The sequence below is a fragment of the Giraffa tippelskirchi genome, chromosome 3, assembly GCF_054371585.1.
Source record: "Giraffa tippelskirchi isolate mGirTip1 chromosome 3, T2T-mGirTip1v1.2.pri, whole genome shotgun sequence".
In the NCBI taxonomy this organism is placed as follows: domain Eukaryota; kingdom Metazoa; phylum Chordata; class Mammalia; order Artiodactyla; family Giraffidae; genus Giraffa; species Giraffa tippelskirchi.
In genome coordinates, this window is record NC_137277.1 from 13,134,160 (window position 1) to 13,158,221 (window position 24,062).

The 24,062-nt window shown below is 38.4% G+C and overlaps 1 protein-coding gene across 12 annotated transcripts in view; it reads right to left on the reverse strand.

The window, feature by feature from the left end:
• Window positions 1–24,062, reverse strand: part of KANSL1 (KAT8 regulatory NSL complex subunit 1) — a 178,136-nt gene that overhangs the window by 37,943 nt on the left and 116,131 nt on the right. For all 12 annotated transcript variants that reach the window (XM_081576459.1, XM_081576452.1, XM_081576460.1 and 9 more), the window contains 2 exons: window positions 17,712–17,853; window positions 5,407–5,511 (listed from right to left, as the gene is read on the reverse strand). In XM_081576459.1, coding sequence (XP_081432585.1) covers window positions 5,407–5,511; window positions 17,712–17,853 — 247 coding nt within the window. The remainder of the gene's footprint in view (window positions 1–5,406; window positions 5,512–17,711; window positions 17,854–24,062) is intronic.

A 24,062-nucleotide genomic window follows, 5' to 3' on the forward strand; every position in this document is an offset into this window, starting at 1 on the left:
TTTCCCCCTGATTGAAAGGGTCAGATGTACGGCATGAAATGATTAACACAGCAGTGAGATTTCATTTTGTTATTCCTATAAAAACAGGCATCTGTTTGATTCATTGCTCTATCCTCTTGGCCAGATCAATGAAGTGTGACAAAGAGCCCTTAAAGAAAAAATAGATTAAATTAAGGTTTATTGGGGATAGGTTTTTCTGGGGTCTAAGAACTCATGTCCACTAAAATTCTTTTACTAAAAAGTAGAGAAAGTAAAAGGGTAAAAAATCAAAACGCACACAACTTAAAAACACACAATGAATCTCTAAATGTGTAATGCAAGACATGTGTATGTATCTTTACTTTAGTCATTTAAGTAATGCCATGCCATCATTGCTTGAAATACCATTTTTCTTTGTTTGTCTAGAAAAATGAACAGTTCTGTTCTGGTTCGATATTGCTTTCTGACAAATGTTATCAAAATGGAAAGAAAAGGCTACCTGGATAGAGAATTCAATTTTCATTCCTGGGTTAAAATGCTCTCTATCTCAATGATATCCAGCATAGTTTTGCTTAAAATAAACAAAATATTGTTGGTCCACAAAGAGTACACCAGTCACTTTCATGAACTAGCACCATGGTCAAGAAATTGTGCTAAAGTGAAAATGGAACTTTCCACCAAGCTACTTATCGAGGCTTCAACTTCTGTATATGTAAAATGGGACTATGTGCCTCACTTTCCTGTCTCTATACTGAGGTTAAAATATAAACTATAATTATATTAAAACAACCTTGAACTATTCATTTCTAAAAATTAAACCAGCATAATACAAGTCCAAAGACTACTAAATCTAATATCTATATTTACCAACACTGTTGAAAATCTTTCTACTGAACAGTAAGAATTTATAAGACTTTTTGCAATTACATATTTATCCACAGCCCAATATGCACTAGTGGTAAAGAATCCACCTGCCAATGAAGGAAACATAAGAGATACAAGCTTTGATCTGGGTCGGCAGACCTTCAATCTGGAAGGGCATTGCAACTCACTCCAGTATTCTTGCCTGGAGAACCCCATGGACAGAGGAGCCTGGTGAACAACAACAGTTCAGGGGGTCACAAAGAGTCAGACACAACTGAAGAAACTTAGCATGCATGCAACTTATTTTAAAAGTCCTAATGTGTTACCAATGGTAGGAAGATTATACCTTGCACACTTAAAAAGAAAAAGTAACAGTTTAGATTTTTGCATGCTTTAAGTAAGGAAAGGATAAAAGAATGAGACTTATTTTGCAAATAGAAGCAAACAAACAATGACTGCATTGTCAAAAGCCACAGAAGCAATCCTTTTGGTAAAACAAAAAACTCAAACCTAGTCTTTTAAAAAATATTTACCCAGTAATTAGCTTTCCTGTAAGAAAGGAGATATAAGGAAATACACATGTATCTGCTTATTTGTGCAGCAGAAATATAGGAAGGAAGGACAGTGCAAAAACTAATGAAACTGGAAGAAGGTGGGAACACAATGGAAAAAAGGTGGAAACAGGAACAGGGCTACAGTCTTTTGTATAGCTTTAACTCTTAGCACCGTAGTATGTTTCACATACTCAAAAACTAATAAATATCAACTACTGTGTGTGTGGGCAACAAGAAGTGAAATACTATAGTAACAAAAGAACCTAACTGTATTACAAAATAATTGCATACTCATACTGAAAGATGTGAAGAGGAAAAGAACTAACATAAGTATAACTTCAGGAAATAGTTATTTTGACTGTATATCATTGAGCTAACGTACTGTATACAATATTGTACTCTGGTTAGTAAAGATATTTCTCACAGGAGTATAAGATGGCAATTCTGAAACTACTTTCTATGGTACTAGGACTGAACAAATAGCTATCAGTAAGGAAGGAGAAAGAGACTGGTGTTAGGTCGGTATGGTAAAAAAGGAGGAAGGGATTAGTGTTAGACTGGTATGGTAAGAAAGGAGGAAGGGATTGGTGTTAGATTGGTATTAGTATAAACTCATGGTTTTGAGTGCTTATATACAGATGGGTAGATAACAAAATAAATATGTGTGTTTAATGTATTTCCTAGCTGTGTTGAGAAGTCTCAGATAGAAGCAATAATATCAAGTAGCAGTGAGCTCCAGTACTCTTGCCTGGAAAATCCCATGGACAAAGGAGCCTGGTAGGCTGCAGTCCATGGGGTCGCTGAGAGTCAGACATGACTGAGCGACTTCACTTTCACTTTTCACTTTCATACATTGGAGAAGGAAATGGCAACCCACTCCAGTGTTCTTGCCTGGAGAATCCCAGGGACAGCAGAGCCTGGTGGGCTGCCGTCTATGGGGTCGCACAGAGTCGGACACGACTGAAGTGACTTAGCAGCAGCAGTGAGCGTAACAAGTATCCAGATTGTAGTCTCAAACATCTGGTCTCCAATAAAAAAGAACCAGGGCTGGATTAAGTACAATACAAGATGACTCTGGGATATTTTTGGGTGGAGAAAGTGAATACTCAAAATGCAACGAGGGTACATTGAAAGGACATGGGCACCAATCTGAGAAAAGAGGTCCCAATGCCAAAAGGTGGGACACTTGGAAGTGAGCAATGAAAAACAGTAGTAGTTAATAATCCATAAAATAAAATTAACAACCATAAAAACATTTCTGAAATAAACAACTGACTCAGTTGAGTCGCTCAGTCGTGTCTGACTCTTTGCGACCCCATGAATTGCAGCACACCAGACCTCTCTGTCCATCACCAACTCTAGGAGTCTACCCAAACCCATGTCCATCGAGTCAGTGATGCCATCCAACCATCTCCTCCTCTGTCGTCCCCTTCTCCTCCTGCCCCCAATCCTTCCCAGCATTAGGGTCTTTTCCAATGAGTCAACTCTTTGCATCAGGTGGCCAAAGTATTGGAGTTTCAGCTTCAACATCAGTCCTTCCAATGAACACCCAGGATTGATCTCCTTTAGGATGGACTGGTTGGATCTCCTTGCAGTCCAAGGGACTCTCAAGAGTCTTCTCCAACACCACAGTTCAAAAGCATCAACTCTTCAGCATTCAGCTTTCTTCACCGTCCAACTCTCACATCCATACATGATCACTGGAAAAACCATAGCCTTGACTAGACGGACCTTTGCTGGCAAAGTAATGTCTCTGCTTTTAAATACGCTATCTAGGTTGGCCATAACCTTCCTTCCAAGGAGTAAGCGTCTTTTAATTTCATGGCTGCAATCACCATCAGCAGTGATTTGGGAGTCCAAAAAAATAAAGTCTGACACTGTTTCCCCATCTATTTCCCATGAACTGATGAGACCAGATGCCATGATCTTAGTTTTCTGAACGTTGAGCTTTAAGCCAACTTTTTCACTCTCCTCTTTCACTTTCATCAAGAGGCTCTTTAGCTCTTCTTCACTTTCTGCCATAAGGGTGGTGTCATCTGCATATCTGAGGTTATTGATATTTCTCCCAGCAATCTTGATTCCAGCTTGTGTTTCTTCCAGCCCAGCGTTTCTCATGATGTACTCTGCATATAAGTTAAATAAGCAGGGTGACAATATACAGCCTTGACGTACTCCTTTTCCTATTTGGAACCAGTCTGTTGTTCCATGTCCAGTTCTAACTGTCGCTTCCTGACCTGCATACAGGTTTCTCAAGAGACAGGTCAGGTGGTCTGGTATTCCCATCTCTTTCAGAATTTTCCACAGTTTATTGTGATCCACACAGTCAAAGGCTTTGGCATAGTCATTAAAGCAGAAATAGATGTTTTTCTGGAACTCTCTTGCTTTTTTGATGATCCAGCAGATATTGGCAATTTGATCTCTGGTTCTTCTGCCTTTTCTAAAACCAGCTTGAACATCTGGAAGTTCACGGTTCATGTATTGCTGAAGCCTGGCTTGGAAAATTTTGAGCATTACTTTACTAGCGTGTGAGATGAGTGCAACTGTGCAGTAGTTTGAGCATTCTTTGGCATTGCCTTTGGGACTGGAACGAAAACTGACCTTTTCCAGTCCTGTGGCCACTGCTGAGTTTTCCAAATTTGCTGGCATATCGAGTGCAGCATTTTCACAACAACTGACTAACCAACTAAATAAACAAAAGAGGGAGAAAAGACAGCTCCTCCTAGCAGAATTCCAATGAGCAAATGTGGAAAACAGAAAATCACCATTTAGTCAACACCACAGTAATAATCACTGCAGTAATTTTGCAGGTAAAATCTGTGGATTAAAATATAATAAGCAACAGAAAAATGCACAGCGTCCCTCCATGACATAGTCGTTAATTATAAAGGAAACAATACTAATTTTACTGGCATGTTATCACCTTAACCAAGTGAAAAAGCTATCACCACCATCATGTACCCCTAGTATGGTATACTGAGAAGGGGACAATATCACTTCAATGGTATTACTGCAAAAAAAAAAAAAAAAAAAAAAAAAAGGGCATAACCTTTAATGGAAAAACATCTGGTGACTCCAATCTAAGCAGTATTACACGAAATAACTTACCAGCACGGTTGTGTCAAGGTCACGATAGACAAAAACTGAGGTGTTCTCACACACTGGATGAGATATAACAACGATACGGAATGTGGGATTTTGGACCAATATGGGGGGGAGGGGGGTCGTGCACACATGTGCACGTAAGTGAGAAAATGAGTGAAAGGGGAATAAAATCTGTAGTCTGTATGCAAGTTAATTCCTGGTTTTGACATTGAACAATGGCTATGTTAGCTGTTAACACTAGGGGAAGTTGGGCGAAGAAAGAGTACGCAGGGACCCTGTACTGCTTCTGCAACTTTTCTGTAAGTCTAAACTGAATTTCATTCATATACATACCTATTTGTTTTCCTTAGATCAAATAAAAAACAAGACATGGGGAAAATCTTAAAAATGAAAGAAATTAAAGTGGTCTTGGAATTCAGAAGGAAAAATTAATTTTGGTGTTGGGAGAAACAGAAAAAGGGAAGGAATCATTAAGATGGAGGTTTGACCTAGGCTCTAAAGATACAAAAGATTATGAAAAAACGATGGCTTCATCTTCACTACAGAATTAAAGGGGTAATTCAGACAGGATTTTCAACATCTTTGTAAGTTAAATTTCCAGTTACCTTAGTTGTCAAAGGCATCAGAGCCACACGGTCTCCTAATTTCCAGTAATGTTCCATAATGTCGTACCTGCTCTGGCTGCAATGTCTTGAGAGTTAGAAGGGCTTTTAAAATTTTAAAGTTGGCTACACAAATGCATGAGGGACCCTGTGCTGCCCTTTCAGGAATTCAGAGTTTAAGTGATAAAAGGGATACAGTCACCCTCCTTCAGCCACTGTAAAGATCCTATTACAGAGAATAAACTGTGCTGAAGCTATACCGCAAATTCTCAGCTCATTTCCCCCTTTCTGTCTTTTATACTTACCAATTTCTCATTCCCGTGATCTGTCTTCACCTCAGAACTAAGTGGAAGAATTAAGTCTGTTGTTGTGTGCTCTGAGGGAGGCGCCTCTCCAAGAACTATCAACCCCTGCAGGGCAGAGAGAAAAACAGCTTAAGTGGTGTAAGTTACAAATTAAATTGGAGTTAACATCAAGAGTTAGGGGCAGGGGATTGGTTTATCAGAGGCCCTTCCTTTATCCTGTGGTTCTGAAACAAAATAGACCACCAGCACAGCTTTGCTCTCCCAAGAGTGACTTCAACAGAAGCCTAGAAGTAGCCATGAGGAAGGCCTTAGACTCAAACCCAAGCTTCCTCTTTCTTCCAAATGAATGTTTGAACCAACATGGCTTGTAGCATCTTTCCAGATCTGGAGTCTTTTTGAGAATATGGTATCTTATCCTGTATCACCAACCAGACTATACCATATTAACAGCAGCAATGCAGTTTTTCTAGTTAACTTGATCACAAATGTGGCTAAAGGATGACAGAACTAGAAGTACTACAATGACGAGCTAAACCAACAATATTTGAGCAACCACACCCCCTGCATGAAACAAAGGTGTAACAGTCTCTACAGTAAGTATATTGGAAACCAAAAACTTAGAAAGTTGTTCCAAACACACATTTCTCACAAGCATAAGTATCACTCTAGATTAGGTTCTTGCTCCACAATTTCAAGTTCAGATTTTACATTCATCCCAGATAATAAAAAATATAAAAAGAAATTTTAAATGACTCCATAAATCCTCTCCACAGCCAGCATGGGCCCAGCTTGGTTTTAAAGGCAGAAGTTATTTGGTTGGTACAAAAGTAATTGCTGTTTTGCATTGTTGAACTTTGCCATTTGATACTGGAAAACATTCTTAAAATAAATGTGGTTACATTATACATCATTTTAATGTGCATTTCTCACTTTATGTTTTCTTGCTAATGACTTATCACTTTCTATTTATTTTATATTTATTTTAGGCTTATAGAAATGATTTTAGGTAAAAAGCAAATTCAAGCGATTTTCTTATTTGAGTTCAAAATGGGTTGTAAAGCAGCCAAGACAACTTGCAACATCAACAACGCATTTGGCCTAGGAGCTACTAATGAAAGTACAGTGCAGTGAGAGTTCAATAAGTTTTACAAAGGAAAGCTTTGAAGATGAAGAGCATAGTGGTCAGTCATCGGAAGGAGACAATGACCAGCTGAGAGGATCATCTAACCTAATCCTCTTAGGAGTAAGAACTCAACATTGACCATTCTACAGTTGTTCAGCATTTGAAGGAAGTTGGAAAGGTGAAAAGGCTTGTAAGTGGGTGCCTCATGAGCTAACTGAGAATAAAAAAAATCATCGTTTTTGAAATGTCATCTCCTCTTATTCTATGCAACAAAACATTTCTTGATTGGATTGTGACATGTGATGAAAAGTGGGTTGTATATGACAACTGGTGATGACCAGTTCAGTGGCTGGACCAAGAAGAAGCTCCAAAGCACTTCCCAAAGCCAAACTTGCACCAAAAAAAGGTCATGGTCACTGTTTGGTGGTCTGCTGCCCATCTGATCCACTACAGCTTTCTGAATCCCAGTGAAACCATTACATCTGAGAAGTATGCTCAGCAAATCGAAGAGATGCAATGAAAACTGCAATGCCTGAAGCTAGCATTGGTCAACAGAATGGGCCCAATTGCACATGGCACAACCAATGCTTCAGAAGTTGAACAAAATGGGCTACAAAGTTTTGCCTCATCTGCCATATTCACCACGTGACCTCTTGCCAACCAAGTACCACTTCTTCGAGCATCTCAATAACTTTTTGCAGGGAAAACGCTTCCACAACCAGCAGGAGGCAGAAAATGCTTCCCAAGAGTTCACTAAATCCAAAAACATGGATTTTTACATTACAGGAATAAATTTATTTCTTGTTGGCAAAATCGTATTGATTATAATGGTTCCCATTTTGAGTAATAAAGATTTGAGCCTAGTTATAATGATTTAAAATTCATGGTCTGAAACCACAGTACTTTTGTACCAACCAGCTTACTTCGAAAAACAAACGAAACAACACAAATGAATCTTCCATGAATGCAAGTAGAGGCAGGCAAAATCAGGTTATGACAATGTGTAACAGAAAGACTGGATTGCAAGAGACAAGGCTTTGTGTCTTTGGTTCTCTAGTTGAGAAAATAAGGAGATCTGACTGATTAAGAGGCTCTAAGTGGAAAGTTTGCATTAGAATCACCTGGAGGAAACCTTATTAAACTATAGCTGCCCAGATCCAACATCAAATCAACTAAGAGTCTCTGGGGTAAGGAGCTGGGTATTCTGTTTTTAAAAAGCTTCCCTGTAAGTCCTAGTGCAAGCTCTGAACTGAAAAATACTAGACTCAATCATTTGACTCAGCATCAAAATCTCCTAGAGAACATCCTAAAATATAGATTTTAGGGCCTAAAGATTTTGACTGTATCAAGTGGAGCTCCTCAGGTCATTATGACATAGGCTCTTGTGAGCCAATGAACCAGATGATCCTGTCCCTGGGGTTCTCCCTAACGCAAAAGTCTCTATGAAATAGATGTAAAGACAATGGTAGGAGTTGGAGGGATCGGGTGTTGGTTAGCCTATAAAGAACAATGGAATTTTACCTCAGCTTGAAAGGAAAGGAAAACAGAACCCCCAGCCCCCATCTCCAGTAAGAGAAACAATAGTTTCCTATTCTGGAGTAAGACTATATCTAGCCTATACAGAGTATGGGGTACAGACTTCTCAGAAAGAGGGAGAGGTTATTAATAAAGCAAGAAATATTGGCCCTAGCCTTCAGAATGGGGTTTCTCTGGTTAAAAACTTCTCCTGCAAAATATTTTCTTGTTTTAATCACAAGCATAAAATAGACTTCACAAACTTTACCATTTCAAAGTAAAAACTGTTTGTAAAAAAAAAAGCAGCTATTTTTATTTTGCACAACATTCCCTTCTCAAAATACAGCATTCAACATCTTTGCTGCTTAAAAGCCCAAACCACCTCCCCATTTCCTATATAAAGCTAGCCCAAACTCATCTTGATATTTAAAGTCCTCCAAAATCTGTCCCTACCTTATTTAGCTATCTCCAACTACTTTCACAGTTGAACACTAATCACATTATCTCCTAGAAAATGTCTGAATATATATGAAGTTGCTGGTGTTGAGAGGTGGGGCTTATTACAAAGTAGTAGGTAAATATACCTATTCACTACCTGTTCTTATGTCTTTGTTCATGCTGATTTCTGCCTTTTTCTTACATTTATCTATCCCAAATATCATGCATCCTTTCAAAGAGCCTGTCAAAGCCGAGTCTCATCTCCTTCCAAGAAAATGTCCCTGGTTAACCAAGCCCCTTATTTTCTTTATCCACACTGCCAGACTTTTTAAGGCTTCATGATTTTATCTTTACATCCTGTATATTTAAATCTCACTTCCGAGCAGAACCTTAGGCTAAATTATTTATTTCATTTTTTGTTGCCTCAATTTGCTGTTTAAATGTTAACTAATTGGTAAGATCCTTGAAGACTTAGATAAAATACAAGTATTTTCATATCTCCCATATTCCCTAGCAGAGTTATACACCAAGAAAGGAAATGCAATATAATTTTTTTTTTTAGTTTTAAGTTAAAAGCTCTCCCCCATTTAGTGAGAAAATATTAAATTATTAATTAAAGCTAGAAGCCTAAATGAATCTATTAGATATAAAGTTACAACATAATTTTTTCTTAGGTGAGAAGGTAAGTCAAGATAAAACAGACAATATTTTTCAAAGGGAATTTTTTCCCCTTAAACTACCAAATCATTTCCAAAAAGCATCTGAGCGACTACAAAGACATCCTCCAGTGAAAGCTTTAAAAATCCTAGAAGGGACTATTTATTCTCCATCATTTTAAAGACCCAGGGAGGATGCAGGTTGAAGGTCATGTCAATAGGCCAATGTAAGGCAGAACTAAGGATACAAGCTGGGTTAGTTAGATCCAGCAGAGACATTACTTTGCCACCAAAGGTCCATCTAATCAAAGCTATGGGTTTTCCAGTAGTCATGTACGGATGTGAGAACTGGACCATAAAGAAGACTGAGTGCCAAAGAATCGATGCCTTTGATCTGTGGTGTTGGAGAAGACTCTTGAGAGTCCCTTGGGCTGTGAGGAGGTCAAACCAGCCAATTCTAAAGGAAAATCAGTCCTGAATATTCACTGGAAGGACTGATGATGAAGCTTCAATACTTTGGCCACCTGATACGAAGAGTCAACTCACTAGAAACGACCCTGATGTTGGGAAAGATTGAAGACAGGAAGAGAAGGGGATGACAAGAGGATAAGATGGTTGGATGGCATCACTGACTCAATGGATGTGAATATGAACAAGCTCTGAGAGATGGTGAAGGACAGGGAAGCCTGGCGTGCTGCAGTCCATGAGGTCCCAAAGAGTCAAACATGACTGAGTGACTGACCAACAAAGTTAGAACCAGTTACTCTTTGTTCTTGCTTTCATTCATTCAAATCAAGCCATCATTTCTCCATTCATCAACATTTTTTAGGTGCTGGGGGTACGGGAAGAAAGACATATTCTTCTCCCCATGCCCACCCCTGCCCAAACTCATCTCTCAAAGTGCTTAGAATTCTAATACTGGGACAAAGACAATCAACAATATGTGAGTAAATAAAATTTACATAGCCTACTGGTGGTGTTTAGTCGCTAAGTCCTGACTCTTGTGATCCCAGGGACTGTATGTAGCCTGCCCATGGGATTTCTCAGACAAGAATACTGGAGTAGGTTGCCATGTCCTTCTCCAGGCATTCTTCCCAATCTAGGAATCAAATATGCATCTCCTGCATTTGCAGGGAGATTCTTTACCAATGAGCCACCAGGGAAGCCAATTCACGTGGCCTATTAGAAAGTGTTAAAATGCTAAAAAACTAAAGAATAGTGAGAAAATTAAAAAGTGGCAATACACACTCTTTCATATTAGGCAGTCTGGGTAAAATGACCTGAAAAAGTGATTATTTGAAAGAGAAGGAACAAACTTTGGGAATATCTGGAGGAAGAGCAAATGCAACAGTTTCAAGGCTGGAGTCACCTTGGTAAGTTTAAGGACTGTAAGGAATTTTGTATGGCTGAAGTAAAATGAAAGAGTGGAGTTACTGAGTTTAGCTTAAGTTAGAAGAGTAAGTGGGGGTGGGGTGGTGCAGGGCCTTGAGAGTATTTCAGCTTTTACATTCTGATGGTAAATCACTGGAGTTTCAAGCAAAAGTGGGAAATGATCTGACTTACAGTTTAAAAGGATCAGTTTGCTACTGTGTTGACACAAAAATGAGTGGCTAGCAAACAGAGAAGCAGAAAAAACAACTGCTTAGACCAAAGTTACTGGATTCTGGATATATATATTTGAAGACAGAATCAATCAGTTATGCAAATATGATTCCTGAGATGGGATGGAAGGGAGTCAGAGACTCAATTCAAAGTTTCAAGCCTCTGCCACAGCAATAGAGTTCCTACCTGTTGAGAAGTCTTTTCAACACACATTAGTTTTAATCAAATCTATTTCTGTAAATATGTACTCAAGTGCTATGCTGATGTAGATACCCTTCATATATGCATTCTTTGTCTGACCACCAAATCTATGTATGTTCACTATAGCATACAAAACCAACCATTAAATCTTTGCACTGTATCTCAAACCAAAAAGGATAAAAGCAACTAAAAGGAAGATGGGTAAATAAAAAGTATACAAATAGCTAAAATCTTTTCACTCAGTGAAATAAATGAATAAATGAAAAAATAATGAAATAAATTTCATTCAGACATCTATTGGGTGTCTACAATGTGTTGGGTGGTGTGAAACCTTAAGAAAATAAATAAAATACATTCCACTCATAAGGAGTTTACCTTCATCTACCTCAGACAGACAGGAAGGCAAAGTATTACAATGACAGTGCTCTGCTGCTAAGTCGCTTCAGTCGTGTCCGACTCTGTGCGACCCAGAGACGGCAGCCCACCAGGCTCCCCCGTCCCTGGGATTCTCCAGGCAAGAACACTGCAGTGGGTTGCCATTTCCTTCTCCAATGCATGAAAGTGAAAACTGAAAGTGAAGTCACTCAGTCGTGTCCGACTCTTAGCGACCCCATGGATTGCAGCCTACCAGGCTCCTCTGTCCATGGGATTCTCCAGGCAAGAGTACTGGAGTGGACTGCCAGTTGAAAAAGAACAAAATGGTAGCAGAAACTGTGCTAAGTCTGATTACAAAACAGGGAAAAAACAAGCAAGCAAAAAGGAAAGAAAAGAAAAAACTAATTTGTATTAAAAAACAAAAAAACCAACCCCACAAAACCAAAACACCTCTTCATCTGTAAAACAAAATTAAGATGCAATTTTACATACTTACTTTCCTGCCTATCTTAGATAGATCAGTGGGCACACTGTAGACCAGCTCCAAAAGATTGTCTTGGGCTATGTAAAGATCATCTTGGGCTATGCAAGCAAGACATGGCTAACCACAAGGCCTTAGATCTCCATTAAGATGGAATTGCAACTGTTTTACCTCAATTCTGAAGACAAGTATTCCAGGTTATTCCCATTCAGCAGCTTATCTATCATAAGTTTTATAGTTCTTCTACCTCTCATTCCCAATTAACCCTTTCATCCTTAGCAAGGCTGTGGAATCTGACAGATCAGTCAAAAGAAGGGTTAAAAAAAGACAATATTTCGTACTAGAAGTGAATGTTGAAGATTGTGTATTAAGAAAGAAGTCTCCTTTACCAATAGAATCTGCATGGTCCCTGTGCATTCACCTTCAATTAAACCAGGTATGAAATTTCAATAAATATGCTTAAGAGATATGATGAGAAGGATACAACAGCAGAATGCATTAGACAGGAAATGCTTTGGGGTCAGATAAATTTAGAGCCCTGAGTTCAAATTCAGCTCTGCTTCTTACAAGCCTGTAAGCTGTTGCTTTCTGCATTAAGTAACACACATGAATGTACTTGTATATAGTATGCACTCATGGTACAGATGCTATTTTCCTTTCTCATTCTAATATATGGGAGTATCTTTTTAAAAAAATTAAAAAGCTGTGAAAGTTAAGACATAATAGTATGGAGAAGAGCATAGTAACTGTACCCACTCTCCAAAGAGCAGAAGGAATCACTATTCTCAAAAACCTTACCCTCCAGTTCCCCATCCAAAGACAAACTATAACTGTACAGTTGACCACCAAACATAGATTTCATGAAAACGCCTGTATAACTCTGGCTAATCTTGGACAATGGGAAAGGAGAACACCAATCTTTTTACTAGAACACAGGAGTTAAAAAATCTCCTATTCCAGTAACTCATAAAATAGTCAAGCATTTAAGCCAAGTGCTAATCTGAACAACAGAGTCAGAATCTCAAATCTCAGCTCTGCACTCACTTAGCTGTATGACCATGAAGAAACCACTTGATCTCTTTGATCCTTTATCTTTAAATTTGTGAATAACAGCAAAATGTTTAGTACAGTGTTCAGCACACAGAAATGTTGAAAGACTTCTGTCACTATAGTGATACATGAAGATCAGACACAAGTTAATTATCTTTGGGGGAAATTCTACTGCTTGCCCCCAAAAATCTGACACCTGGAACCTATGAATGTGACCTGATTTGGAAACAGGGTCTTTGCAATCATCAAGCTAAAATGAAGATAAAAAGAGGAACAAAGAACCGTTTAGTATGGGCCTTAAATCCCAATTTGATTGGTTTCCTTTTAAGAGGGAAATTTGGAGACATAGACACACTAAGAGAGAAGATGGAGAAAGAAATTGGAGTGATGCAGCTATAAACAAGAGGAACACCAAAGACTGCCAGCAACCACCAGAAGCTTATGAAAAGCCAAGGAAATTTTTTCTCTCAGATCTTCAAAAGGAGCAGAGTCCTGCCTACATCTTGATTTAATTCTAGCCTCCAGAACTCCGAGAAAATAAATGTCTGTTGTTTTAAGTTTACCATCCAATTTGTGCAACCTTGTACGGCAGCCCCAGGAAACTAATACATTTGTTTCCAAAAGACATCATATAAATATTTAATAAAGCCGTAAATGTTCCTGATATATTATTTCGATTATTGTTCTACTTTTATTCTTCCTGTCAGAATTTTTAAGATGTATATTCATACTGTAGACCAAAAAAAAATGGACTATAATCTAGACTGTCTTGTTATAAATCATGAAACTAATGCTAGTATGTGTTTAGTGAATTTTCTTCCCAAGGTTAGGACAGGTAAGTCAGAACTAGAATCAAAAATGGTATACCAAGTCCAGGTCTGGTGTAATAACATTATGCCCTGAATGATAAAAAACTCATGGATAATCAATATATACACAAAACTTCAAATCAATCACTTTCCAGATATTCAGAGATAGCTAAGACTTTTGATACAGTTTGAGGGCAAAAGGAGAAGGGGGCAATAGATGATGAGATGGTTGGATAGCATCACCGACTCAACGGACACAAATTTGAGCTACGGGAGATACTGAAGGCCAGGGAAGCCTAGAGTGCTGCAGTCCATGGGGATGCCACAGAGTCGGACACGACTTAGCAACTGAACAACAATAAGAAGATTTTTGACAATTTCACAAAACTGCTGTCATTATTACTGAGTTATAAGCTAAAGAATAAAGCAGGAACCAAAAGTGAGAATCTTCCCACACAGGTAGTGAGACTGTAAACTGAGGCACATGGCCAAAACACTTCTCTGAAGTATGCATCAAAAACATAGAAGAATCCATGCTGTGACTCTGGTAAAGATACTTATATGGCAACAAAGGTCTGTCTAGTTAAGGCTATGGTTTTTCCAGTAGTCACGTATGGATGTGAGAGTTGGACTGTAAAGAAAGCTGAGCGGTGAAGAATTGATGCTTTTGAACTGCGGTGTTGGAGAAGACTCTTGAGAGTCCCTTGGACTGCAAGGAGATCCAACCAGTCCATCCTAAAGGGAAGCAGTCCTGAATATTCATTGGAAGGACTGATGCTGAAGCTGAAACTCCAATACTTTGGCCACCTGATGCGAAGAACTGACTCATCTGAAGAGACCCTGATGCTGGGAAAGATTGAGGGCAGGAGGAGAAGGGGATGACAGAGGATGAGATGGTTGGATGGCATCACCGACGAGATGGACATGAGTTTGAGTAGGCTCTGGGAGTTGGTGATGGAGCCTTCCCTACCCTGATGGACAGGGAAGCCTGGTGTACTTCAGTTCATGGGGTCACAAAGAGTTGGACATGACTGAGCAACTGAACTGAAGGCATCTTTATCATATAATTTTAATAAAAAGCATAACCGAAATGGGTCAACCAGAAAAGCTAACAGAATGTAGCCAACAAAAAATAATGTTTTCTCAAGAAACAATAGGAAAATATTCACGATGCACATGTAACATGACGATGTTTAAAGAAATTATCTATGTGCACAGGAAACAAAAAGCTATGGAAGAAAATAACGCCCAAATGTTCATAGTAGGTTAATTCTGAGTTTGGGTTTTGGTGGGTTTTTTTTGGGGTGTGTGTGTGTGGGGAGTTTGAAAAAGATTCATTCATTGATTTCTAAAGCAGTTTTAACAGCAAAATTGAGATTAAGGTACAGAGATACCCCATGATATTTTTGTTTCTCTTTTTATACTTCAATTTTCTCAGTTTCTCAAGAATTTGATATACAGTATTTCATCAATTCTAAGATATACTTTTTCGCATCTCAACATCTTCTCGGAGAAGGCAATGGCAACCCATTCCAGTACTCTTGCCTGGAAAATCCCATGGATGGAGGAATCTGGTAGGCTTCAGTCCATGGGGTCGCAAAGAGTCGGACACGACTAAGCAACTTTACTTTCACTTTTCACTTTCATGCATTGGAGAAGGAAATGGCAACCCACTCCAGTGTTCTTGCCCGGAGAATCCCAGGGATGGGGGAGCCTGGTGGGCTGCCATCTGTGGGGTCGCAAAGAGTCAGACACGACTGAAGCAACTTAGAAGCAGCAGCAGCAGCAGCAACATCTTCTAAATTAGTGTGCATCTTACAACGGACAGTATGTAAATGAAATAATTTTAGTGGCACATAACATAATGGTCCGTCTAGTCATTTAGACAGCACACAACATACTAACAAAGGTCCGTCTAGTCAAAGCTATGGTTTTTCCAGTAGTCATGCATGGATGTGAGCGTTGGACTATAAAGAAAGCTGAGAGCAGAAGAATTGATGCTTTTGAACTGTGGTGCTGGAGAAGACTCTTGAGAGTCCCTTGGACTGCAAGGAGATCCAACCAGTCAATCCTAAAGGGAATCAGTCTTGAATATTCATTGGAAGGACTGATGCTGAAGCTGAAACTCCAATACTTTGGCCACCTGATGCAAAGAACTGACTCATCTGAAGAGACCCTGATGCTGGGAAAGATTGAGGGCAGGAGGAGAAGGGGATGACAGAGGATGAGATGGTTGGATGGCATCACCGACCTGATGGACAAGAGTTTGAGTAGGCTCCAGGAGTTGGTGATGGAGCCTTCCCTGCCCTGATGGACAGGGAAGCTTGGTGTACTGCAGTTCATGGGGTCGCAAAGAGTCAGACATGACTGAGAGACTGAAATGTAACTGTCACATAATGGTGCCACTTACAATCAATAGCATCTTTGAGTTTATTAGATATAGTAGTTTTATAATGAGGACCGTATATACACACAATACATACAGTTGTATACAAATGTAATAGATACAGCAACAAATATGACTGACTACTATTCTAATAATCTCAGTTATTACTAAGAGGCTCCAGTTCTCAAATATAAAAATTCTCACTTAATTACTGGCTATAAAAGTCTTGACACAGACAGTGATGAGGTGTCCCTAAACTGAGCAAGAATGTTTTTCTCTTCAGGACAGGCATATTCAGCCATCTCCTAGATATTTTTTTTAGTGACCATTCCAGCTGATGTCCTGCAAATCTCACTTAATTTTGTGAAAAAGAGCTAAGGAAAGCATAACATTTACCATCCTCTGTGAATATTTTTAGGTTTAATTCCTCATTTGCTCTAATTTTTAAAGTTAGTTAGGATTTAACATGTTCCCTATCCTAAGGGAACCCATTATTATTATTATTATTTTTTTTTTAAAAAGGTTAAATCCTCTGGACTTTGCTCTCAATTATATTATGTTCCAATGAACTTCTGGATAATTACATGTAACTCTATCTGGGGAAGAAGCTCAAAGAACACTCCAGTATAATGTTTGGAATAAAAGCTTATATAATATATTAGGGAGGCTGCAGAACTTTTACTTCAAACTCTCACTCTTTTGTTCATCTTGGCAGTTAGTCACCCTTTAACTTCTGGCCTACTAATTAATTTAATGCATGCAGTTCACAATTGCAGTATATAGCAATTTTCTTAAGGCTTTGACCAGCACTAAGACAGGACAAAAAAGTGTCATGACACTTATTTTTAGGAGCAGAAGATGCTTCATCTAGACCCACATGTTCAGTAAGGGAGTTTACTGCATCAAACTAATACCAAAAGTACCTTGCAAGAAATTCAGCACTATGAAAGGAGGATTTTTATTTGTCCCCGTGCTGCCACTAAGGAGAACAGTGCTGGTACACAGGAGGCACTCAACTATTTACTGAATGGATTTCTTTTCCATGAACATCGATCCCCCAGTCAAACCCCAAATAAGCAGAGGACATTTTTATAACTTGATTTTTCAGGAGAAAAACTATACAAGCATCACTGTTAAAGACAAAAGCAGTATGGTAAGAGTCAATCCACCACAAGCAGGACAAGGGAAAAATGAAATCACCAGAGTCTAATCTTGCCTGAATTATCTTTCAGAAAAAAATCCACTTTTCCTCAAGAAAGCAATGGAAGCTAAGCAGCAAAACAGAAACACATTTAAGTTAAAAAAAAATAATTAAAAGAAAAAAGATGAAAACCCTCAGTCATCACCACCTTTTCATATATCTAACAATTATGCAGATACGGCCAATGGCTTACCTTAAATCGTGCCCCACCCTCCTTTTAATTGTTCCCTGCTAGCCCAGATATACACACAGTTTTGTTCTAAACCCATATTCTAATCTAACATTATATTCTAACAGAGTTGTCTGCATTATGCTAAGTAACACCAGGCTCTTAAACAAATTAAACCACTATATCAGATCACATTAAATCATTCTCTTTGACATAGTTAAGAGTTATTGAGGGATGGGGAAAAGGGGATAATGATAGTTTTTAGCTGGGCTGAAAAAGACCAGACACTTATCCCTTACCTTATTAGCACGTATCTGTTTGTAAATATCTGTTTGCTGCCGAATTCGATATTCCAAGTCAGAAACATGAGCCTGAAGCCAGTTCCAGCGGCTGACAATAGCTGCTCGGTCTGCAGCCCATCTCCATTCTGACCTGCGCCTCCTAAAAGGAAATAAACTGAGTGAAATCCAAGAGTAGCAGTAACATTTACGCTAAATGGGAGTGGGAAGTTTTTAACGTCTAAATGCCCTTATACAGACCAACATGAATGTCAAGAAAAACTCAAGACTATGTGTATATATGTCACAGGCCACATGGATAATAAAACTCTTTGCATATAGATACATCCCAAATTAACTAGCTGAAACTGCCTTCCAAGTATCCTGATCTGGCGGCAAACAATTTTTCTGAATTTTTAAAATTTCTCAGGAGACAGAAATATTTTCTACTTCAAGACATATAAAGAATAAAGACTACAGATCTACACAGAAAATCCAAGACACCACCAATTATAAACTAACCAAGGCTTCAGCAAAGTTGCTGAGTAAAGATCAACATACCCAAATTAACAATGTTTCCAAAAGCCAACAAGTAGAAAATACTCACTTTTTAAAAAAGCACTATTTACAACACTAACAACTGCTAACATTATATACCAAATATCTTTGCATAGAATGTAATAAAACCAAGAGACCTACTTAAATGGTCAGATAGATTTTTTAAGACAACAATTTTCATATCTATCTACAGAGTCAAATAAGCTCCAATCAAATTCCCCATAGGGCTTTTTGTTTCTTTTTTATACTGGCCACATGGCTTGTGGGATTTCAGTTCCGCAACCAGGGGCTGAATCTGGGCCTTTGGCAGGGAGAGGGCAAATTCCTAACCACTGGATTACCAGGGAATTACCACCCTCATGGGGTTTTTAATGGACGCTTACAAACATTCATTCAAAAATTCACATTAAAAAAAAAAAAAAAAAAAAGACCAGCACTAGCGACTTAGCAGCAGCAGCAGAGAAATTCTAAAGAAAGTTCTATGAACACTCACACTGCAGATGTAAGATAAAGCTATGATGATTAAGGCAGTCTAGAAAGACAAAGACAGTGGGACAGAATACAGAACTCCTAAACTTAGAACTGGATACATGTAAGAGATGGGCAGTCAGAGCAGTGAGGCAAGACTGAATTATTCAATAAATGGCATTGAGATGCCAGTTTTTTACATGAAAAAAGTAAAATTACTTCCTTTCTTTATGATATAATTCCCTAGTCTTGGAATTCCTAAATCCAAAAAGCTGAACTTAACAAGATTATCTTTGGAACTTCAGAGCAGGGAAGAATTTCTTAAATCTCTTAAAAAAAAAATTGAGCTAACTTTCAACAGACTGCAAAAGATTTAATAAAGTTAAAGGCAAGCAACTGGTTGGCAGAAGATATCTGCAACACACAAAACTAAAAATAAAATGACAGAATATATAACAGAACTCCAACAAAGAGGTTTAAGAAGATAATCTAACAAAAGATAAATATATTAAAAATTCACATAAGACAAATCCCAATGGCCAATAAATAAATACATAAAAATATGCCATGTCTTGTTCGATTTTGGTTAAAATATTAGAAATATTAAGACGTCATTTCAAACCCAGATTGGAAAAACCAAGTGTTGGTAGATGTGGAAAACAGTAATTCATACATGGCCAACAACAATAAAAACTAGCACCACCATTTTTAAAGAGTAATCTGGAAATATTTGGCAAGGTGGAAAATGTGTATACTCAGCCATCGTGAAATTCTATTTCTGACAATATAACTTGCACATCTGCATAAAGAAATAGGTTCACTGCAATAGTTTGTAACAACTAAAAATTAGTTACAATTTAATTTGCTAAAATAGGAAAATAGATAAACTAATTTACTCCTTTTAGGGATTTTTCTATAGTAACAGAAACAAATTAACTAGAGCTATCTGTATCAACCTGACTGTATCTCAAGACAATGCTAAATGGAAAACTATAAAAACTAATAATAAACAAAATAAGTACTTTTGTGGATACACACAAGTAGTTTAAGGAATTTAATGGAATATTGTTCATCAATTTAATTATAACTATACGTATCAACATGACTAAATCTCAACAACGTGGAATGGAAAAACTATATAAAAACTAAACAAAACAAACAAAAACCAAGCAAACAAACAAACAAAAAGCACCTAAAAGATCCCGCATACCACATGGAAGATCAAAGATCCTGAGTGCCCCAACTAAGACCCAGCACAGCCCACCCCACCCATGAAAAAAGATGAAGAATAAGACACAATGATAAGACTCGCTGCTGCTGCTGCTAAGTCACTTCAGTCGTGTCCGACTCTGCGTGACCCCATAGACGGCAGCCCACCAGGCTCCCCTGTCCCCGGGATTCTCCAGGCAAGAATACTGAAGTGGGTTGCCATTTCCTTCTCCAATGCATGAAAGTGAAAAGTAAAAGTGAAGTCGCTCAGTTGTGTCCGACTCCTAGCGACCCCATGGACTGCAGCCTACCAAGCTCCTCTGATCATGGGATTCTCCAGGCAAGAGTACTGGAGTGGGTTGCCATTGCCTTCTCCGATAAGACTTGTTACCAATACATAAATAGTAAATGCATGAAAACATGTACAGTGCTGATAAACAGCAAATTCAGGATCAAGGTCCTCCTTAGCTCTGGGAAGGGGAAAAGAGAAGTTAGATTTTAGCTGTATCTGTTACATAATGTTCAACTTCTCTTTAAAAACCAAAAGTCTGATAGAAAACGGCAACTTTAATATGAGAGGAAGTACCCGGCTGGCATCTGGCACACTCTGTAACCAAATTATTTTACGATCTTCCACAAAATTCTATTTCAAGAAAGTAGTAGTCATACTGCCCTTAGCCCCATCTCCAATCAGGTTATATATACTCATTACCAAAACATTTTAAGTGTTTAACACTTTAACACAGTCCACTGGTAGAGTGAAATAGGCATTTTATAGCTCCCTAATCTTGATAGAATAAGCACAAGATACAGAGATACTTTCTTCTTTAGTACAATTATCTGGTTCAATGTTGGCTGCAGGTCCAGGTCTAGCCCAATTCAGAAAAAGAACCTCAAGACATCAAGTGCAACCTTTGGATCATTCTTGCACTATAAAAATGTTCCCCTTCTCGAAAAGAAGTAAAACTAGTCAACCCTCATGTCCTATTTCCAGCTTTCACTACTCTTCAAGGTTCATAACCTTCCTATCTTATAAAATCTCTTGGTTTCACAGGTTTATTCCTGAAGCTGCCACAGTACCAATCCCCAGCATCCACCACCACCAAGATACTCCAGTAACTCCTCAGCTACCACTCCTAACATGAACCACATTAATACTATTCTTAAATAAAATCTCCTCAAACCTTATTTCTTCCTGTCACTGTCATGCGTAAGAAACCACAGTTTTTATCTGCTTCTTTACAAATCCTAAGTCTTTAAGGAAACAAAGTAGAAGGGGAGTCAAATACAATAAAAGGCAGCACTTCAAAGCCAAAAAATGATTAGTAAAATTAACAAAACAACCACTTAATGACAGGTTTATTCTCGGACAAATGTGTTTTAACAACTGACAGTGACTAGCCAAAATGATACTCTTAACGTTGAAAACCAAAGCAGGGAAAGATGATTTCTTGGCTAATTTACAGCACTTCTTCCTTAGTCACCCTTGGTGGACAAATAATCCTGGCAGTCTCTCCCAATGATCCTGAACTCAGCTCAGAAGCCTTCTCACCAAAGTGTTCCAACAGCAAGCACTCTGAATTGGCAGGAAAGAGGAAATTTATTATTTCTGAATTTTGACATATCTTAACAAAAGAATTTTTTTTTCTGTTCTTTCTTGTTTGAGGTCAAGGAAAAAGTAAGAAGGAAATGAAAACACTTAAACTATGTGAAAACTTAAAAATACAAAAGGAAAAGAAAATTCCTTAAAACATTTTTCAGTTCCTAAGAACTGTGGTGGATAAACACTTTTCCTCCAAATATTAAGGAACAGCCCCTTTCAATTTTCTTATTGTCAAAATGAACAGCGTGATAAATATTACTCTAAATACTAGCGCAAAACCTAATTCCTGGTGATTTTTTTTTTTTGGAAGCCTGACTAATAAGCTAATTACAGACAAGGAATGTTAAGGGAGGGCCACAACCCCTAATTATGAACATATTTCAATTCTACAAATACATTTGTCATATGACAGTTTATAACCAGATATAATTTTCAGTAGGAAGTTGTCATGTTGTAATTAATGAAAAATGGAAAACCCCACCTTAAGTATCCAAAAAGTATCTTGTGTTCAAAATACCAGCAACATGGCCAGAAAGCTGAATTGTTAACAAAGGTGGGAGGTGTACAGTTAGCAAGCCTGAGGTGAGCTGTGAAGATGTTACGACACTCCAATGGCAAATCAGAACACAAAACATAGTGTAAGAACAACAGCTTCAAGCACAGAGTTTATGTTTTTCTTAATAAAAACAACATGCTACAGAAATTCAGTTTATCAGAGGCAGAGGTAGATTTCATCCCTAATATTCAAAATGTAAAGTATTACTCTTAATAATTTACAGCTCAAAACAAGAGACAGTGATTTAAAAGCAGGGTCATGCTTTAAAAATAATATGTGACTCAGGCTTCAGCAATACGTGAACCGTGAACTTCCAGATGTTCAAGCTGGTTTTAGAAAAGGCAGAAGAACCAGAGATCAAATTGCCAATATCCGCTGGATCATCGAAAAAGCAAGAGAGTTCCAGAAAAACATCTATTTCTGCTTTATTGACTATGCCAAAGCCTTTGACTCTGTGGATCACAATAAACTGTGGAAAATTCTGAAAGAGATGGGAATACCAGGCCATCTGACTTGTCTCTTGAGAAACCTGTATGCAGGTCAGGAAGCGACAGTTAGAACTGGACATGGAACAACAGACTGGTTCCAAATAGGAAAAGGAGTACGTCAAAGCTGTATATTGTCACCCTGCTTATTTAACTTCTATGCAGAGTCCATCATGAGAAATGCTGGGCTGGAAGAAACACAAGCTGGAATCAAGACTGCCGGGAGAAATATCAATAACCTCAGATATGCAGATGACACCACCCTTAGGGCAAGAAAGTGAAGAAGAACTAAAGAGCCTCTTGATGAAGGTGAAAGAGGAGAGTGAAAAAGTTGGCTTCAAGCTCAACATTCAGAAAACTAAGATCATGGCATCTGGTCTCATCAGTTCATGGGAAATAGATGGGGAAACAGTGGGAACAGTGTCAGACTTTATTTTTTTGGGCTCCAAAATCACTGCTGATGGTGATTGCAGCCATGAAATTAAAAGACGCTTACTCCTTGGAAGGAAGGTTATGGCCAACCTAGATAGCATATTTAAAAGCAGAGACATTACTTTGCCAACAAAGGTCCGTCTAGTCAAGGCTATGGTTTTTCCAGTGGTCATGTATGGATGTGAGAGTTGGACGGTGAAGAAAGCTGAGCGCCGAAGAATTGATGCTTTTGAACTGTGGTGTTGGAGAAGACTCTTGAGAGTCCCTTGGACTGCAAGGAGATCCAACCAGTCCTTCCTAAAGGAGATCAGTCCTGGGTGTTCACTGGAAGGACTGATGTTGAAGCTGAAACTCCAATACTTTGGCCACCTGATGCAAAGAGTTGACTCATTGGAAAAGACCCTAATGCTGGGAAGGAATTGGGGGCAGGAGGAGAAGGGGACGACAGAGGATGAGATGGTTGGATGGCATCACCGACTCGATGGACATGGGTTTTGGTAAACTCCAGGACTTGGTGATGGACAGGGAGGTCTGGCGTGCTGCGATTCATGGGGTCGCCAAGAGTCGGACACGACTGAGCGACTGAACTGAAGGCTGCAGAGTGATACTTATGTAAATACAATGATGAACTGGTTTCTACTGTTGTCATTATCAATAATGAAGGAAAATAATGTGGATTCTAACATTGAGAAGTCTTTTAACTCTTTCCTGTTGCTTACTCTGTGCTAATAATTAGTAAAATAATTGCCCTGTTTTTGTGCAGGACTCGAGGATGCCTCCTAAGGTGTTGTTTGCTGTGAACTTTTATCTCACTTTGTACCAAAATACTTTGTCTACATGCACTGGACTACCACCTGAGTGGGAAGTCATTTTAACTAATATTTTGTTCCTTGCTTTTATTAAACATTTTACTGGTAAATTTCCTTTGCCTACATATGTGGGATAAAGATCCATTAAACTTTTACACAATGAATTGCTTTTTGGAGTCCCTAAACATGGAAAGATACAATACCAAATAACTGCTTCTGTAATATCATATGACTACTAAACTATAACATTGC